The sequence below is a fragment of the Lithobates pipiens genome, unplaced genomic scaffold (assembly GCF_037356315.1).
Source record: "Lithobates pipiens isolate NorthernLeopardFrog02 unplaced genomic scaffold, aLitPip1_a1.2 Scaffold_22, whole genome shotgun sequence".
Taxonomy (NCBI): Eukaryota; Metazoa; Chordata; class Amphibia; order Anura; family Ranidae; genus Lithobates; species Lithobates pipiens.
Window position 1 is genome coordinate 111,402,248 of NW_027507784.1, and position 20,428 is coordinate 111,422,675.

At 42.0% G+C, this 20,428-nt stretch overlaps 1 protein-coding gene across 7 annotated transcripts in view; it reads left to right on the forward strand.

Moving 5' to 3' along the window:
- Positions 1–13,930, forward strand: part of OSBPL6 (oxysterol binding protein like 6) — a 329,956-nt gene extending 316,026 nt beyond the window's left edge. For all 7 annotated transcript variants that reach the window (XM_077448099.1, XM_077448095.1, XM_077448094.1 and 4 more), the window contains 2 exons: positions 2,283–2,405; positions 4,694–13,930. In XM_077448099.1, the coding sequence (XP_077304225.1) occupies positions 2,283–2,405; positions 4,694–4,802 (232 nt within the window). In that variant the 3' untranslated portion in view covers positions 4,803–13,930. The remainder of the gene's footprint in view (positions 1–2,282; positions 2,406–4,693) is intronic.
- The last annotated feature ends 6,498 nt before the right edge of the window (positions 13,931–20,428 follow it).

Below are 20,428 nucleotides of genomic sequence, written 5' to 3' on the forward strand. Positions count from 1 at the left end.
AGTGAGTTTTTCAGTGTTTAACGTTTTTGCAATAGCGTTTTTTTATTTTTTTCAATGGATCAAAAATGTTAAAAAAAACTGCGCCAGGTTTTTCAGTGTTTATCAACGTTTATCAGCGTTTGTGCGTTTAGTGTTTTTTGTGGTCAGAAAAACAGCTCCTGAATGCGAGTTTAGGGCGTTCAGACAACAGCCCATAAACTCCACTTCTGATAAGCGTCCCAAAACGTCCATGTGTGCATGGACACATAGGATACCATAGAGGGAAGTTTATGGGCTGTTAAAAAAAAATAAAAATAAAATGCCCAAACTCCCAAAAACTTCCATTTATGAGCTTCAGTGTGCATGGAGCCCAAATGTGATCTAGTGAGAACCCCTGTCTGGTGTTCCTATTCTGTTATCGCTCCAGGATTGTCCTACTTTTATTACCTTTCAGGTTCACGTTCTTCTGCAGGGACACTCCTTTGTCTAGCAATAAAGGTTTCCGATGAGCAGGGTTCTAGATGCTGTGGCTTCAAACGCGAATGACATACATTTCTGGCTGTTTGTAGCTGTTGATGACTTGGGTATCAAGTGTATTTTTACATATACTAAGTCTGCCTTATTGTGGTTGATTTGTACCAATATTGTCTGCATCTCCCAGCTCCTGGATATAGAGAGGTGCTGGAGTGGGCTGTGCCCCCCCCCCATATTTTAGTTGTGCTGACCCCCTCCTCCCTACCCTAGGGCTTTGAGAGTGCAGTCACTGAGTCTGATAGGGCAATTGATGTAAGGTGGCACACTTATGGGAACAGAAGATGCAAGGGGCATTCTGTTGGGGAGAATTGATTATGGGGGGGGGGGGGGACTCTGACCGGGGCAATTGATGTAAGGGGGCACTCTGTTGGGGACAACTGATAAAAGTGGGCACCCTGAGGACCCTGAAGGAAAAGGGGACTCTGATAGGTACTCTTAATATAAGGGGGCATAGGGTATTCGTTATCCTAATCTAATGACATCCTAACACTAGTGTTCCTTTGTACACTCCTATATTGCCTCTGCACTACCAGTGATATAGAAGCACACTGAGTGAACAATACTGGTTCCCTGCATCTATAACAGACTGTCATTGACTCACACACAGTGTTGACAATACCCCCCCCCCCCCACTTGTTTTACTGCACCCCCAGATCAAATAGGCTAGATCTGGCCTTGTCCTGCTCACTTCTGTGGTCGGGCTCCAGCAGTGGTTGTTGTGATATGGTGTTCCTGATGACCAGAATCAGAAATGTCATTACCTGTGTCCTGGGTGATTTGGCATCATCCCACATACAAAGACACCATCAATATTGAGACCTGAGATCTGTTTTAGGATTTGCTGGTCTGACAGGACTATGCAAGTCTCCCAGAATGGGGGGCACACTGTTCTGTCTTCATTGATCATTGAGGCTATAAAATGGCAACTTTTTCTCCTCCTGGAGAAAATACAGTGCATTTGATATAGGCAGTCTTGGTGTCCTGGCCTTCCTACAAAAAGGTGGTATAGAAAGCTGCAAGTTGGAGGTTTATCAACAGGTTTATTTACCATTTCAGATTGGATTTGGCAGCAGGCCCTTCCATGTCTTTGGGGGCCTTGCTGCTCTTGGTGGCCTTCATAGCTAAATAAAATTTAAGGAGCGTCATGCTTTTGTGTTTGATTTCTTGTTACTAGATATATCCCTTTGTATGCTAACATGAGGAGAGGTAGGAATAAGTAAAAGGATGTACTACTTACTGTAATCTTCCTTTCCTTTACCTCTCTTCATGGAAGCATAATTCCCCCTCATGATTCTGAATAGGGTCACCTTTTTATTTTTTACTATTTTAAGGGATGTACTAAGGGGTCAGAACGCACCCATTGTATGCTGACATCAGGAGAGGAAAATTACGGTAAGTATTGGATAACAGTTTTGCACGAGCTTCTCTTGGCCACCACCAAGCTGAAGGAAAGACCAAAGATGCATGGTGCTAAATGAGCAATCTGTCTCTTGTCTTTCCTTCAGCTCCCTCTAGTGGTGGCCAAGAGCAACTACAGTAGGACAGAATGAAAACAAACTGCTTCCTTTGTCTGCAACTGTTTGTTTAGCAGCAAAAAAACATACTTGTGGCAACTGAGTTTTTAAGCTGGCGGAAGAAATAATAATAATAATAAGTATTTGGATCCCTTATTATCTGGCATTCATCTCAAGAATTGTGATACTTCCAACAAAATGTGAATCCTTTGTATAAGTGCTCACTCTGTATTACAATTATTACATTTGTTGTAGATTACTTGAAGAAGGAAATGTTGAAGCTGCTGCAACAGAAAAGCAGAGAATAGAAGAACTTCAGAGAACCAAGAGAAAATACCTGGAAGACAACCATATAGAATATACGCCAAACTATTTCCGGTAAGTTAATTACTGAAAATGTTTTCTGCACATTGCTTGAATATAAAAATATAAAACTGTATGAAGGAGAGAACTGAACAAAAACTGGTCTTTGGGTAAGGTTTAGAATGCTCTGCAAAACTAGAGCGCCAACACAAAATTTAGCAAGAGAGATGTCTAAATGTTAACATTCTGAAATTGCAAGGTCAAAATAATGCATGCACACTTGCACAACTGTGTTTCTTGTGGCTTTTCTGTGAGGTTCCCCAGCTGTTCAGGTTAATGGGATTCCCTATAAGCTCTCGTTTTAAGCTCTGCAAGCTGCACAGTGCAGAGATCATAGCCTTTCCACAACCTCTCTTGGGGGGAATCCTCCAGTTGTGTCATTGTATTCTGACAGAGAAGAGACAAACCCACCATCAGAATACACTGATCAGCGTTGCCGGCTATAGCCTGCAGTGCTGAATGTATAGGGAAACTTCTGTATGACCTCCCTGCTGAACAGGCTGAAATTTGATTCATGTCTTCAATATGTTTTTATGCTTTTCATAAAGGGCAGAGACCAAGACTACACAGAACATTGGTGGCCCGTCCACACGGGGCACCGCCCCCCTAATCCATGCGCCCAGCCCCTAATCTACATGCAGGGTGCCGGACGCATGGATTGCAATAGGAGTGGTTTTTTTTGACAATAGTGAATTAATATTTGCTATTATCTTCCTGATTCTCCTCCCAGCCAATCAGGGAGCTTCCTGAGACCTGATTGGTAGAGAGGAGAAGCTCATATTGAAGGAGGCACAGGGGAAGCCACTGTGAAGCTGAGAAGGGGGGATGCTAGGTGAAGGGGCGCCAGGAGGAAGCGCTGGCAGCGACCTAGATGGGGTAAGTGTGGGGCTGGTGACCGACCGACGGGGGGAGGGGGTGGTGATTCGATTGTGTAGCACCAGCTGGCACAAAACAATGTGGTCCATCTCGGTGGCAGTGTATTGCTTTCGTATTTGAAAGACCACAGCGTTAAAAGGAAAAGAGGAATAAGTTGCTGAAAGTGCAGGAGGGGGGAAATTAGGTGGGAAAAAAACACCCTATTACCTGCCTGGTTTCCTGGTTACGTGCCTGGTTCCTAACAAACAGTGTCCTAATGTGACCAGGATGAGGGTGAGCATCCCCGAACACACGCTGTCTGCATTCAGGGTCCCTCGCCTAGATGCTGGTCACATTAGGACAAGCGGCAGTGTTCGCGTGAACAAGGCCATAGACAGTCAATTGGCATAATCACACCAATAATTAGCCAATAGGGAGGCAGCAAATCCAGGAAGCTATAGAGCAGCAAAACCAGGAAACGGCTGTCAAATATAGCAATTGTGTGTGAATCACAAACAGACTTCTGGTGACTGGTATCAAGGCCTGGTAGTGGTTGGATAGAATGATACATTTGTGTAAGGATGGCATAGTTCCCCCCCATCCACACAGTCAACATGGATAGAGAAATTCAAACTTAAATATTGGGGGATTTTGTATTCTCCGGTTATTAAACCTGGAGAGTGCAAAATCTGGTGCAGCTCTGCATAGGAACCAATCGGCTTCTAGGTTTGTTTGTTTTTGTCAAAGCTTAAAGGTTAGGTTCACCTGTCATAACATGTTACATGTTGCCCTCATATTAAGTGTGTAACATGTTATGAAAAGACCAGTCCCTGCTACCCCCGATCCTTCGAGTTGACAGCGATCTTTTTTCCCTGCAGTGTTCTGTAAATGGAAAACTACAAGTCCCGACAGCCCTAGCAGCTGTCGACTTGTAGTTCTCAATTAACTACCATGTCGCTGTGGTAGTTCATTGATTCTCCCTGTCAGAATGTATCGGCTTGCCCCTGTGAGGTATGAGCAAGCAGATACACTGACAGGTCAGCGTGGCATCAGTGATCTGCTGATCGCTGGTGCAAGGCTTTACAGGCTGCTACAACAAAAAATAACTGCACATTTTTTTTACCTGCAAAAAAAGTGCATTTATTATTTTTTGTAAAAAGGTGAACTTATCCTTTATTTGAACAAGCTAATGATAGAAGCTAATTGGCTACCATGCACATCTGCACCAGATTTTGTACTCTTCAGTTTTAGTAAATGAACCCCATTTTATTTGGACTTGGGGACTCTGCACTGGCAGAATACACTGATCAGCGGTTGCAGCCCATTTACCATCTATCCTTTTAAACAAAGTTTAATGCTTTTTAGGATTCTTTTACAAGAACATCAAGTTCCTTTTTAGGATGCACGATTATGAATCATTGTGTTTCTTCTCTGTGTTGCTTCTGCAGGAAGGTGGTTGACACCCATAATAAGGAGACATGGGTTTCCAATGATACTTACTGGGAACTGCGCAAGGACCCTGGTTTTAGCAAAGTGGATTTACCTGTTCTTTGGTAATGATAGAACTATAGATTTGATAAATCGGTCATCATATCAACAGATCAATAACTATGCACAATTCAGTTTCATATCGCTGTAAAAATATATATATATTTTTTTTTTTGTGATGCACAAAACCATGCCATTTGCTTTTTAAATTTTGTTTTAGGTCATTTGCAAGAATAATGAAAAATTCTGGAGTGCTGTTTAGATTGAATGTGTGAAATAATGTATTTGGCTAGTTGCCTTTGCCCTCTATGAGGTATATCTTGTACTTTCATTATTTTTGGCTTTCAATGACAAGGTGGTGCACTGATCAGTGTCAGTGAAGCTACCTCAAGCAGTTATTTTAACAGGTGATCAGTGGCTGATCGGGAAGAGAAACTTTGCTGCCTTCCTTTACAGCAACACTGTTGCTTGAAAAAGCAATTTTAACCAAACTCCCTGCAGAAGAAGACTTAGAACTCACCTCCCTGCTGGAGTCCAAAGATCTCCGTCGTAAAAACGCACAGCGTTCAGCGGATCTTCAGCATCTCACACTTCACGTAGTAGTACGGATGTCTGTGTTCCCCACCCCACAATGTGGTTCCGTCTGCCAGCTCCTACATCACTATAGGACACAATAGAAACTTAGGGGTTTGCACAAGCATCTTGAAGACCGCAGCCAAAGCCCTTGAAGACCATAACGTTCGCACTTGCTGCCAATGGGAGAGAGAAACATATCAGCCCTCTTGTGTGGGGAGGTTTTTTTAGAATGTATTTTTCAAACAAGAGTTCTTCTCACTTCCTACTATCAGTAACTATAGTAGAAATCGTTCTTTGTGTCATCATGCCCTTCCTCCTGCAGCAAATGTAGAAGGAAATGGTGACTGTCTCTGTAAATAGAGGTACTGGTGATGGATATATAGAAGGGTATAGCTTTGTTCCTACAGCATTCTGGCACCACCGATAAGATCGTACCTGTTCTTGTAAACGTGGGCCCTATTTGCACCTGATTTAAAGTAATGTACAAAAGAGGCTAACTATTATTATAGTATTTCAAAGTAAGGTTTCCAATGAGTCTCCAGTCACTGGCTACACGCTAGACCGTGCCATTCCTATAAAAAAACAAAAGGCACAGATTAACTACCATGCAGTATGCGAAAGGCCCTTAAAGCATCTGTGCTTCTTGTAGCAGTCCAAGCCATGCACCTAATTTCTATTGGTTTTCAATAAATGATCAGCTATTCTCCTTGGAATGTAATTCACTTTTTTTTAATTTAGGATCTAAAACCAGCTCCATGCACACTCCTGCCTTGTGATTTATTTTACTCTAAAGCAGGGGTCTCCAAGTTACAGCCCTCCAGTTGTTAAAGAACTACAATTCCCATCATGCCTAGTCATGTCTGTGAATGTCAGACTTTTACAATGCCTCATTGGATGTGTAATTCTGCAACAGCTGGAGGGCCGTAGTTTGAGGATACCTGCTCGAACGACTACCATGTGTTCCTCTACACACCTTGTCTCCAATGAAAGCGGTATTAAATCCAAAAGCAAACATATTTATTATATTGCAGCCTACCATTAGATGTGGTGACAGTATTCATTTTCTTTGTTTAGGCTTTCTTTGCTTTATTTTCACATGATGATCTGGCCAGTAAGTCTGTTTTTCAACAGAACAAGCTGTCCTACAGATGTAGCGGTTAGAGCAGTGATTCTAAACCAGGGTTCCTCCAGAGGTTTCTAGGGGTTCCTTGAGCTTTGGGCGATTTCTGCCTCTCAGATAAGTTCCCACTGACACCTTTGATCTTTTTAACTATCTGTAAGGAGGTAATTCTTCCCAATGACCACAAGTATAAGGACCTTTCTTCCCACTGACCATCTCACTAATGTATCATGAGTTGTAGATTTCTAATTTCAAGGGTTCCTCTGTGTTGAAAAGGTTGAGAATGGCTGGGTTATAGAGTCGAGACAAATTATGTTATGTTTACTTTTTATTAACGTTTTGTTTTACTTAACTTGAGGCACAGAGACTTAGGCCACCCATACAGGGTTCAAATCTCAAGATTTGAACCATTAATGGGCAGGCTGATTGTGTATCAAGTTGATCGACCAACTTGGGCACAACCAGGCTGACAGATTCCCTTGCAATTGTATCATAATCACTACGGGTAATTGTGTTAAAGTGGCCATACTGGGGTTATAGCTGTATGCCATAACCCCGGTATTTTATTTTTATTTTTTTCAGCAGACAATGCTCTTTCAGCTAAAAAGCAGTCCTAGGGGCTGATTACCCCCAGATCTTTCCTATGCTCTCCAAAGCAGGTGATCAAATTGAGATAGGTTTGATCGGCTGCTTTACAAGCCAATGACAGCTTGTAAACAAATAAGCTGAAACCAGAAGTGACTAAATCCTCATCACTTCTGGTTTCTTAGGTCAGAGAAAAGATCGGGGACTGGAAGGTAATTCCACTCCACAGTGTTCTGCTGATGTGACAGGTCACATTGATCTGGAGTTTTTCTGTCTCACTAGACCTCTTTTCACTGCCTAATTAAAGTGATTGGGTGGCTGTAGAGCCCCTTGGATTACATTTACAGTAAAGTTCATCACCCCAGATCCCCAGATCTCTTCTCTACCCTGGAAAGCATGAGGTAAAAAAAAAACATCCTGTGCTTTCCAAAAAAATAAAAATACTCGGACTATCAGAATATCGCTTCTGGCCTCCTAGACCATAGAGATGGCTGGGGACCTTCCGTCCCTCGCTCAGCTGCTATGATACCTCGGTAGCACTGCCGGATCGCATACCGCTCTCCTCCATTTGCTGAAGAAAAGAAAAACTGCATTTTACCCAGCTTTAGCTCGAGCTTGGCTTAGATGTTCTAACAGATTTAAATATGCTAACAAATCGAACACTACCTTCGTCACCAGACTGACAATGCTGCTGTCCAAAGGTGTCTCTGTTGCTCCTTAATCCAGTCTGCAGGCACACTAATACAGGAGGTCTGTTACTGACCTCGTCACCAGCTGAATACAGAGGGGGGAGAAAGCTTAAAAAAAGAGAAAACGAATGCAGCAACCACATCTAATGATTGGTAAGCTGCCATATATTACGATTTTTGTTTTTGGGTTTTATACTGCTTTAATGTTTTTCATTGCCCATATAAGTACACATGTGAAGAGCTGCATAATCTGTAATAACAGCGGGTATTGAATGAAACCTTTCTTGCCATGTTAACTCTTCATACTCCTAAGTGTGTGTTTGCACATGCCCTTTACATAATTTTAACACCTTCTGGATGATTGAGGTGATACACAGAGATGGAAACAAATCCTCCTACATAAGTTGTAACTGACTGTATACAGTCGTCTTCCCACTACATTTGTCCAAAGTGCAGACTTTGCACAAGATCTCTCAGCTCTGAAAAAGCAAGGGGTGGAGAGCTGAAGTTACATCGGTGAAGAGACCTGATTGGAGGGAGGGGTCACACCCCCCTTCATACAGCACACAGGAACAGAGCTGAGGCTGTCAATCAGCTGTAGCTCCCTCCCCTGTAACCTTTTTTCTCTTGGTGTCAGAAAAACTTGTCGGAAGTCATTATAGAAGAGGAATGAGGGAGCAGACCGAAATGACACTTGGTGCTCGGGATTGAGACGAGTACACACTGTAGAGGGAATATGGTTTGTTCATATTTAATGTCTGAGATTCAAAACCACTTTAAATAGTTTGTTTGGGGCAGTTTGGCCCAATCAAACTATTTCCTGCTAAGAAATGTACCCACTGTTGGTGCTACAATACCGTGTTCCATCAGAGGTACAGGGAATTCCCAGAACAAAATAGTTGGTCTGAGCACTGCCCAGGCTTGTATTTTTCTGAATGAATACAGAGAATTCTTTGATTGGCTGAGGTGGAGAGGCAGTCAGAGGAAGGCTTTGTGAATGCGCTCACCCCCAACTCTCTATTTTGTTGAGGGGGTGGGGTGGGAAGCCCCTCTACTTCTAATGCTTCATACAGTTTATACTGCGACTACAGTGGGCACATTTCTTAGTTAAGAAAATAGACCCTTTGGACCATCTTGGCCCAAGTGAACTAGTTAATGCAAAAGTAAACCTGGACTTTAAAGGCTAAATCCACATAAAAAAATAAAAATGAAATGCACATCAATTTCCGCATTCATTTTTCCATGATTAGTGTATTGCGGATGCAATGCCAGGTTCCTGCAAACACTTTCTCCAGCTCTGTCTGTATCAAGGTATGGAATTTCAATTGGAGCTAGAGGAAGTGTTGGTGGACTAGGAATGTGGTGATCACCGTACTTGTGTTTCATTGAGAACTAAAGCTCATCTGCCCCAGTGGTCGATGGGACTTGAAGTGTGTAAAAATAGCCGTGAAGGAGAACTCCCACGTACTGTCATGGGAGGGGCTGATTTGCGCCATGTTACAGCCTAAATACAGGTGTAACCTTTTATCCTAGGACATCTCTTGTAATTTTTTTAAAGTATTTTTAGCCAATTTTTGTTGACTCCCTGCATACAGTGCATCTTAGGCCCCTTTCACACTAGAGATACGATCGGGTCTGCTTGTCCATTTATCAGGTGGACCTATTCGGACCCTCCATTCTCCTCTATGGAGCGGTGAGCGTAAACGGACAGGTATGCGTTTACACCAGCTTACATCCAATCTGATCTGCTTAAAGCAGACAGATGGGGAATCATTCCCCGTTTGTCTTTGGCAGTGATGGCGAACCTTGCCCATGATGCTCAAGCACTCTGCAGTGTAGCTAAGCATCATGGGAAATGTAGTTCCAAAACATCTGGGGTGCCAAGGTTCGCCATCACTGGTCTGTGGGATCAGATGGCAGTTGGGCATAAACGGACAGGCCCATAGAGGAGAACATGCTGTGTACGCTCTGCATAATCGGAGCAGACACAGACTGGTCGTCCGCCTACTCCGCAGGGATCAATGAACAGATGCCCCTCTGAGCAGGCACTTCTGGTGGAGTCTGCCCCGTGTGAAAGGGGCCTTAAAGGGTTGGATGCAAGGCTTATTCTAGGGTTCATATGCATGTCACCAATTCACACGCACAATGGAAACATTCATGTGTTAAGCTGACCATACACTATACAAATCTGATTGTATAATCGCCTTTGAAGTTACCAAAACTATGTAATAGAAGGGAAAAAAAACGAATCAATCTATTCAATTCATTTCTAATTGGGCAAGCTTTTGCACTATATGGCTGATGGTAGATATAAAGGAGACTGTACATTTAGATTGTGATGTATTCCGTTGGGCTCAGATGGCTGCATTTCTGAGTTCCAAACCTAGAGCAGAATAGGAAAATGGTTACCAGAACCATCCAATGCTGCCTCATTGTTAAAAGGGAACCCTGCACTCGTTTGTTTTACTCCACATGCACATCTGAATCTTCCATTACATATGCCTATCATCCACGTAGATTTTATTTTTGAGCAGTTTCCATTTTGTTTAATATTTGCATGTTTTATTAACCTTTACTGCTTTTTTTTATGTCACAATGAAGTCTCTTCAGTAAGATGTAATGTGAGGCCACACATTGACAAGATGAAAGTTGGTTCAACCTGCTGTATATGAGACTGGCACTTTGATTAAAGCCATGTTTTACAGTATATGTAAAACTTTATAGCGCAAGCTTTAAATTAAATGACTTGAATGTAAACTTTGGGGTCAATTTACTAAAAGAGTATCGCATGTTTACCTTGAAAGTGAATTTTCACCTATTTGGTATGTGCAAGGAAAAAAAATATTTAGCTTGCACTTGATTTGAAGTTAACTTCATCTTATTCACCAAGTTAAGTAAGCTTTCCGCTTGCAAAGGAAATATTCACTTAGCATTGTAAATGAGGGGAAGTTGTTATAGACATCACTCATTGACCACTCAAGCAGAGTTCTCTCTGCTTAAAGCATATTTAAACCCCAAAACAAGGATGTTATATTGCAGCTTACCAATCCTAAATTGAGTCTCAACCTGAAAAAACGTATATCTGAAGATTGCCAGGCTGACATAAAGGTTTTATTCTTGCCAGAATTTTTTTTTAATAGAATGTGAGGGGTTAGAGGCTGTGTCATGTTTTTGCTATGCTTTATTAGAGCAATTTTCTTTCACTTCCTGTACTCGGGACAATTTACCAGACAGGAAGTGAGGGAAAATCTGCATCAGTGAACCAGACAACAAAAAATAGGGGGTTTTAGCATTCCCTCCCCTCTGTTTTATCAAGATCTAAGCGGAGGAGGACACGTGACCGCACAGCAGTGCTGTGCAAAAAGGTATTTAGGATTCGATTTTAAAAAAAGGGGGGACACAGTACTTTATACACAATATTTTTATATCTTGATAAAACTAAGGTGATGGTGGGTTTTTCTAAATGTTATATTCCAGCCACAGGAAAGAGCAGCAGGAGGGGCAGGGAGGAGATCACTCTCACACACAGGCTTTGGAACTAACAAGTAGGGAAGGGGAGAGTGAGAGAATCAGAGCAGAATGATGGGAGTGCATAAACAGACCACTGCATCATGGATCAGCAGACATGATTACCGTGGTCAGCACACACAGAGGGACATAGGAACAGGCAGGATCAACCAGGTATTTTACAGCATAGAAAAGGACAAAGTATAAGGCACAAGCACTATGCTATAGATCAGGGGTCTGCAAACTTTCTAAACAAAGGGCTAGTTTGTTGTCCTTCAGACTTTTGGGGGGCCGGACTGTTACCATTGTGAGTAGAAAAGGTCCCACCCTCAGTGGGAAAATAAAACATGCCCCTATCTTTGGTGCCAGTGGGAAGATCGGGTGTCATTGGGAGAAACTGTGCTCCATCATTGGGAGGAATTGTGCCCCATCATTGGTGTCATTATGATTAATTGAGCCCCTTCACTGGTTTCAGTGGGGGGGAATTATGCCCCATTTTTGGTATCAGTGGATGATAGTGCCCAAAGGGCCGCATCTGGGCCCCCCGGGCTGCAGGTTTGAGACCACTGCTATAGTATAGATCATGTCTTAAAGGTACAGAAGCTTGTTTTTTTCCTTTTAGGGTTACAACCGCTTTAACTTAAAAAAAAAAAAAAAAAAATCTTTCTTCTGTCTCTATTGTTGTGTTTCCTTCACTACTTGTTTGTTGAAAAGGTTGTCCGTAGGGTAGTGAGTGAGGGAAAACGGCGCCGATCAACAGTTTGTGTTCGTTCAACCAGCAGGTTGAACAGAGAAAAAAACTGACTTGATTGCCCCATCAGCATACTCTACATGGATGGGGCAAATCCTCCCCACCAAGCTACTGTATTATCATAGTGGGGAGGTTTCCCCACCGTTAGAATACCCTGATCAGCCTGCAGCGCTGATCAAGCACTGGAAAATCGCTCTGGGTGGTTGTACAGAAGTTGATCTCTAGATCGACTTCTGTATAACCTCCCAGGTCATACATGGATCGAAATTCAGCCAGTCAACTCAACTGGATGAACTTCAATCCATGTATGGTCTGGTTTAAAACCTGACAGAAGTCCTAATCCTTTCTCACTAAAAAAAAAAAAAAAAAAGCTAGAGCTACATTTTAATTTATCAAGTAGCTCTGTAATTGGCAGGTGTTGGTCATATGATCATCTCTAAGAGATGACCAATACAGATGGATCCTTCAAGTTGAAATCATATTTTATAATTCTCTAAAATACTGGGGTTCTGGTCTCTGACCGAGTGGGATCCTGGGACTACAGTACAGCAGGCTCTGGAAGGGGATCCAGTGTAGGGTCACCATAGTGTTTCTGTAAAGGTGAACTTCCACTTTAAATTACCCAGGAGAAAGGGCTACAATATTAAGTGAAAGGAGCCAACTTCTCCGGGTCCTCCCGGTTTCCTTACGCATGCCAAAGACATGCTGGTAGGTTAATTGGCTCCTGTCTAAATTGGCCCTAGTATGTGTATGAATGTGAGTTATACATTTTAGATTTGTAAGCTCCTTGAGGGCAGGAACTGATATGAATGTACAATATATATGTATATCACTGCGCAAAATGACGGCGCTATATAAGCTCCTGAAATAAATACCCAGATTTCAGTTTACTTGGGTCCAATCAGAGAATGTTTGGATATTTCAGCTCTTTACGCTCCCCAAACAATAAGCCTGTTAAAATGTGGTCTGGATTTTAAAGGACAACTCAAGGAAAACAAATTTTGGAAACATCTTGGTGCCTTTAATCTTGCCTATCTTGAGCTATATCGTCACTGTTTACTGTACAATCATGAAGCTTCATTGATGCCAGATGCTACACTCCATACTCTTTTTCTGGTGCTGTGACTAAGATCTCCAGCTCTCATTAAGGATTTGACACCTTTTCACTCTTTCATTTGCCCTTGTCCATTTACAACCCCCACTTGTATTTTGTGAATAGACAAAGGTAGGAGGAACCCGTTGTCTGCCCTCTTTCCTCTCAGCTCATCCATTCACAATGCGCTTTGTAAAAGGGAGCGAGGGAAGGTAAGATGGGCCCTTCACTGTATGAAAGCTGCAACGTTTGTGCCAAAAGAGCACATTAATATGACCTCAATGAAGCAATGACTTTTTTTTTTTTTAACAGTAATCCATAACCAGGCTATCCACCATTAAAGGTAACATCTAAATTGTGGTGTTTCCAAAAAATTCCCTGGAGTTCTGCTTTAAGAAGGTTTAAAAGTAAAACCTTACAGAGACATGTACACAATCCTTAAAATGATAATTTAACTTTCTTACCAAATATTAGACGTGAGCTTGTATCATTTGTTGTTTTTGTGTTTTAAACTGTACAACCAATACATTCTACTTCAGGCTGAGCCTGAATGGTAGAGAACTGAGATTTTCAAACGACAAAGAATGATACTTTTAATGTAAATAGACCCTGCATGTATATCTTCTCTGACTAGCCTGCCAATGAATGTTGCTAAAGCCTTACTAAAATACAAGCTTTGTTTTAGTTTAATATTTCTTCACGAAGACACATCAGGTATTGCAAAATCGGAGATTATTGGAGGAAATTTTCTATTTGACCTCTTCTAAAGTCTAAACTGTAAACTTGATGATTTCTTTTTGCATACATTTGTCCTTACATCAATCTGCTGCTAATAACGCTTGTTCAAATAAACTTCTATGTGCACTGTTTCACTTATCAAGGCTTGCGTGTTTTTTTTTTACCACGTTTTAAGTGTGCCAATTGAATTCAAGCAGACACCTTGCAATTTAATGGAAAAAAAAAAACGTTAACAAGTATCCTAAAACTGAAATTCTAAAGGTAAGAATGTATTCAAGTAAACACGTGATGGGTGAGAGAGACCTACTGTTCTGTTCCGCGGGTGATTTTCTTGTTCTTCAGATGCAGACCTTTTTTTGTTTTTTCTTCACTTGCTTTATTTTTATACTTAAAGAAAATTTTGGATAGAGTTTGGCTTTTTTTGTTTTTAATATAATTCATTTGTTAAGCAAAAAGTTGCATTGTACAAAATTAGACAAACATAAATTGAGATGCACAATGGTTAAAATGGATGGAATTGGTGGTTCGAGCAGCATGAGCACATTAACAGCAAAACTGGCATTTAAATAATACAATTCCAGAAGTGTCATAGCAGTTATAGCAAACACCTTTTAAAAAGTATATGGAGAAGTATGGGTAGGTGGACAAGTTACAGCAGGACCACCCAACCAAGTAGCGGGTTTGCAAGTTGCCATCCCAGGGCATCAGTGTTGTGAATGAAGCCGGTGGTAGAGGAAGTAAGCAGCTGTGGAACAGCGCTGCAGAAGCCGATGCTTCCTGTATAGCGCTGGCTCCCGCCACAAGCGGAGTGATACCAAATGCACTCAGCCTGGGACAGGCTTCCATACCTGAATTGAAGACTATTATTAAAGAGGAAGTAAATGTTGCTTTTTTTGTTTTTTCCCTGACCTGCAAAGTAAAGGCATGATGTGGTAGTATGCATCCCATACTGGCACATTATGTAAAACTTACCTGCAAACTAAGCCCTGGTCACTGCTGGAGGCTGCATCCCTCTTTGCCTGTCTTCCTTCTGGGTCTGCAGACTCCAGCTGTGCGACAGGCCCGAGCTATGTGATCTCACTCCGTGGACGTGCGAGGGTCACAGAACAGGGCTCCGAAGAAACCGCACGGGTGGCCGTTCTTTCAGAGCGCATACGCTCATGAATTCATTGGTGGCGTATACAGTAAATGTCTCCTAAACGTGCACCTTCATTATACGGTAACCTATAGGTACAAACAATCCATGGACGTTTACTTCCTCTTTAAAGGTAAGTTTATTACTAAAATCATAGTGTATATATGGGCTACAAGTGCTACTCCTTACCCCAGAGGATTCCCTCATCCACAAGCAATATTGTCTTCTCATAAATGGAGGGTTTAGTAAGCATGTTTTAATGAGCATGCAGTGGAGGAACACAGTGGTGTCCAAAAGCTTGAAGAGCTACTTCTGTTAAGGGACGCTATATTGCTGTGATTTATTTTTGTCGCCCATTTCACTGGTGTGTGTGTGTGTGTGTGTGTGTGTGTGTATATATATATATATATATATATATATATATATATATATATATATATATAAAATCATTTGGACTTTTGAGTATATTTAACTTTCCGCGCATGGTAGACTGGATTTTATTATTTTTCTTTACTTGCGTGCAGCATTTAATTTATGAATAGGTTTTGTTAAAACATTCTTAAGGAACATACATACACGCTCAGACTTTTTGACAACAAACATGCAAATTAGCTGTTTTGGAGCAACATCCGAACGTGTGTACGTTCCATCGGACAAAATTTTTTGTTTTTCATCAGACTTTTGTTGGCTGTGCGAACGGACAAACTTTCTGGCAACAAAAGTCCGATGGAGCAAAGTCTGATCGTGTGTACAGAAAACCATAGGAGTTTGTACAAAGTACAAACAGGCATGCTCAGACCCAATGCAAAAGATCAGACAACAATACAGAAGTTGACCAAAGGTGGCGGTAAAGAGCAGAAAAACCACGTGATTTGGTGAAAGTTGGCTGAAAAAGTCCTGCTGTGTGTATGCAATACAAGTTCAGGGCCAACGCCCTTTGTACAAAAATCCAAGGGAAAGTTTGTACAAAGTCCTATCGTGTGTATGAGGCTTTAGTAAAACTGGGAAGAGTTTCAACCGGAGACAGGTTATTTGCAACTGACTTCCTCTCCTAACATCCGCCCTTCTTTCTTGTCCTCCTGGCAGAGGGGACAGGTAAAGCGAAACAGTCATGAACAGAAGTACAAATTTGACAGCAGTATTACCATATTTATTGACATATAACACGCACCCCAAGTTTAGGAGGAGATTTTAAGGGGAAAAAAAATTACATTTAAATGTCCATCGATGCACCCTTGCCCAGTGTCTTTGTAGCATTGCCTAGCCTCATTGCAGACTGATTATTTAAAATTGGCGCCGATCTCCGCTGACTGTGAGAGGAGCAAGTGCCACCGACATACACAAAGCAGAGTGTACTCGGCTCCTCTCGCAGTCCTGCCCTATGATGGACATAACATAGGACTGTGAGTGGAGCCGAGCGCCACCAAGATACACATAGCCGAGGCTAGGCTTGTCACGCCCAGTCCCTGCGCTATGTCCATCATAGGGCGGGACTGTGAGCCAAACCGAGTACACTCGGCTCACAGTCAGCGGGGATGGGCGTATAACACGCACCCACGATTTCCCCCTGATTTTAAGGGGAAAAAAGTGCGTGTTATACACCTATGAATACAGTCAATCTTTTCAAGTTTATCCAGAACTAAAACCATTTTGGCTGGTGTTATGGTTTTAAAGCCACAGAAGGATACTCAGGCAGACGTTGTACTAAAAACATCCAATTCATGGTCTTGTTTCAGTGCATTGTTGGGTCCAACAGGTATCAGTTTGCCCCTCGTTAACAACTTGAAGGTTGGTGCATTGTCAGCCTTCTCTGCAGAACTTGGATTGGGCCAAAAGGTTATACAAGTCAATCTAATTCAACCAATAGAAAAAAAAAAATACTGTTAACAAAAAAAATCCCTAATAAAGCATGATCCAATTTTGCTTGAAGGACAAAAAAAAAATTCTTTCCTACTATAGGTTTGACCTATTTTCCAGATAGTTTACAAATCTGACAATGGGTTTACATAAGTAGAGGTCTGCCCGTTTGAGTTATTGGTTGTGTGGTCTGGACTGAAGAGGTTTTTTTGACAACCATATCATTTTTAGGTTAAGATTGCACCTATATATCTATCTTTTTCAGACTGTCGGTGTCCATATGATTGAATACATTTTGAGCTAAAAAAAAAATACAGCTATGGCAGTCTGGTTATGGTACAGTATGAATTATAAAGAACAACCTTTTTATCTTGAGCGCTGGCTACTCAAATTTTTTTTAGCTTATTATCTTTTAAGACTTCTATTGAGCTTTAGGTGAATCAGATGCAGGGCAGTCCATGCTGGTGCAATGCTTCACAGGCACTAAGCTCTTTCTCCCCAATATAGGAACCCTTACAAAAGGTGAAATACACTGGAATGGTATTGCCATTCCAATTGACTTCCATGTTTTACTGTCAAATCTTAACTGAACAAGCTGAAGTTGGAAGCTAATTGGCTACCATGCACAAGTACCTGCACCAGATTTTGCACGCTCCAGTTTTAAGTAAAGCTAGAGGCTAGTTATAAGACAGAAACACCTTCCATATGTTTGGGTTTCCTGTAGTATGCTCTCCTATACCTCCAATGCTTTGTCAGCCTCTTGTTACACAAATTGTGCATTACATATTTTAGCACACAACCACCAGCCCCCATGATATCTATATTGTTCTGTATCTGTCTCCAAAATGACACCCATGCAGCTGTTTAACTTTATCAATCATGGGGACTATATTTAGCAATTACTTAGGCTGAAGGATTAGACTGGATGGCAAAAGCTGCTACACTGCAATGTATCCAACATCCATGTCATAAACATAACATTTTGTTCTAGGCTAGGGGCCAAGCACATACTGTATATCTAAGCACGACAGGCTACACAAGAAGCTAAGGCTGCCTACTCAAGATATATATTGTTTAAAAGTCAAATTGATGCCAGTCTGTGGGTTATATATCTGTATATAAGTGACAGACTTACTCAGAAACTTAACAGTAGGACATTTACACCACAAAAAGCAACATAACGACACTGTTTACTGTACCGCCAATTCTTTACTGCACAAGGCCCATGTTCCAATGATGGCCCTAACACTTCTACTATATCTGTCAGCAGGAGAAAGGAGGGCAGAATTCCTCTGCCAGATCCTGTGCTTTTTCGTACAGCCATGGAAAAGCTAGTCTCTGGTTTCCCCCACTCCCTTCTCAGCAGTTGGCCACCCCAAAAAAAAGACCAGAACTCCTCCTATGCCCTGCTGTCCAGCCACAGCACCCCCTAATCTCTGCTTCCCCTGGCATGAGCCCTTCTGCAGACTGCACTTTCTGCTTTCCAGCAGCAGCACAAGGTAAGTAGAGGGCTCTGAGGAAGAGGGTTCTCCCTTGAAACGCATCAGCCAAGCCATCAGACGCCATCTGGTCTCCTTGCATCATTTGAGTATTCCAGCAGTCCTGGAGGTGAGTTGGTTTCACTTTGCATTGATATGCACCTATACATAATGCGTTTCACTTATCTTTTAATAAATGTTTATAATGGCATTGTACCGCTCTTGTTTTTGTCATCTTTCAGTATATTTGGATGCCCATGGTCCTGAGCGGACAAGAAGACCCTAGGCCAGTGATGGCGAACCTTGGCACCCCAGATGTTTTGGAACTACATTTCCCATGATGCTCAAATACACTGCAGAGTGCATAGGAAATGTAGTTCCAAAACATCTGGGGTGCCAAGGTTCGCCATCACTGCCCTAGGCTTTGACACGCTTCTTTCCCACAAGCATAACACTTAAGTGCAGGAGTGTAACTTTCTTACACTGTCTGTAGCCTGAGCAAGCATCACTGCCATGAAGTCATCATGACCCCCAATGCTACCAACTTCATAACATAAAGAAAGCTTTTGCATTTTCCTGAAGTCTTAAAGTGGTTGTAAAGCCTCAAGGTGTTTCACCTTAATGAATTTATGCATTAGCCACTTATAGACCAGAATATTTTCCCCTTAAGGGCCAGGCTATTTTTGTAATATGGCACTGCGTCCCTTTAACTGACAATTGCATGGTCATGCAACGCTGTAACCAAACAAAATTGCAACAATTCTGGGGGGGGGGGCACACAAAAGTTTCACATCATTTTTAAATGGCATTTTTATTATTTTTTTTTTTTTTTTTTTTACTATTAATAGCAGGATTGCGGCAGAGAGATCGGACACTTTTTGGGACCACTAAAATTTATCAAGCAATCACTGCTATTAAAAAAAAAATAAATAAATAAATTACTGTGTAAATTAACTGGCAGGTAAGGGGTTAAAGAGTAAGTAAACCCTGATGAGTTTACCTCTTCTTTCATTCCCTGCAAAGGTAAAGCATAATGGACTACTATGCATCGCATAGTAGTCCATTATGTGTCACTTACCTGACACAGAATCCAGCGAAGTCACCCCTGTCCCCTGTAGTCCAGCGCATCCATCATTCGTCAAAGCCACCACTCGCGGCATATCGCCGTTGTCCGCTCAGTGCGGCTGCGTGCCACTGTCTACGGCGCATGCGCCGTAGACAGCGGTGCCGCCTGTCTTTCGGCAAATATCTCCTAAACCGTGTAGGTTTAGGAGATATTTCTTGGACCTACAGGTAAGCCTTAATCTAGGCTTACCTGTAGGTCAAAGTTGGTTGTAACTGTCGGGGGGGTGGGACTGACTAGAACAGCAGACAGATCTCTTGTTCCTAATCACTAGGAACAGCAAACCTTTCTCTCCTCCCACCAGAACGGAGATCTGTGTGTTTACTTTGAAAGATCCCATTCTGGCTATGGTGATTTGTGGGAATGTGCCAACCTGCTGCCGTATAACGGTGGCTGATCAGCAAGTGGTTAAAAGTGAAAAAGCTTTCACGCTGCAGAGCTCCCCCCCACCCCCTTTTTCTTACCAAAGACCGATCCAGCAATGTGCTCAGCCGCTGTCTCTCCACAGTGAGCAGATTAAATATCAGCAGGAGCCATTGGTTGCTGTCAATCAAATCCAGTGGGGCGGGGTCAAGTCCTGCTGCCTATGTCAGTGGACACAGCAGCACTGAGGAGTGAGCACGCATGGGTGGCCCCAGGGAAAGTGGCTTTGTGAGGGGGCACCCAATAAGATGATGATTGGGGCTTATAATTATTTTAGTTTTATTGGCAAAAAAAAAAAAAAAAAAATGCCTAAACAAAGGTATGTAACCTCTTTAACACTCCAGTGTAAGGTAGATTTAATTAAACTCAAGTTTAACACAATGCTGAAAGCCTTCTTGTAGCGATTTAAAAAGTAATCGTTAGCATTCCTTTTAAGATCAATGTTTACCATCCCACAGATTTAGCTGAGGGTTGCTTTAAAAATGACTTCAGAGATGTTGCAAACAAGCAAAAAGCATTGTAGCTTGCATTTTCAGAAGGAATGCAACCATGGCTACCGCCATAATTCTTTCAAGTTTTCTTTAAAAGCAGAGTTCCACTTGTTTTTCAGGCTGCCTAAA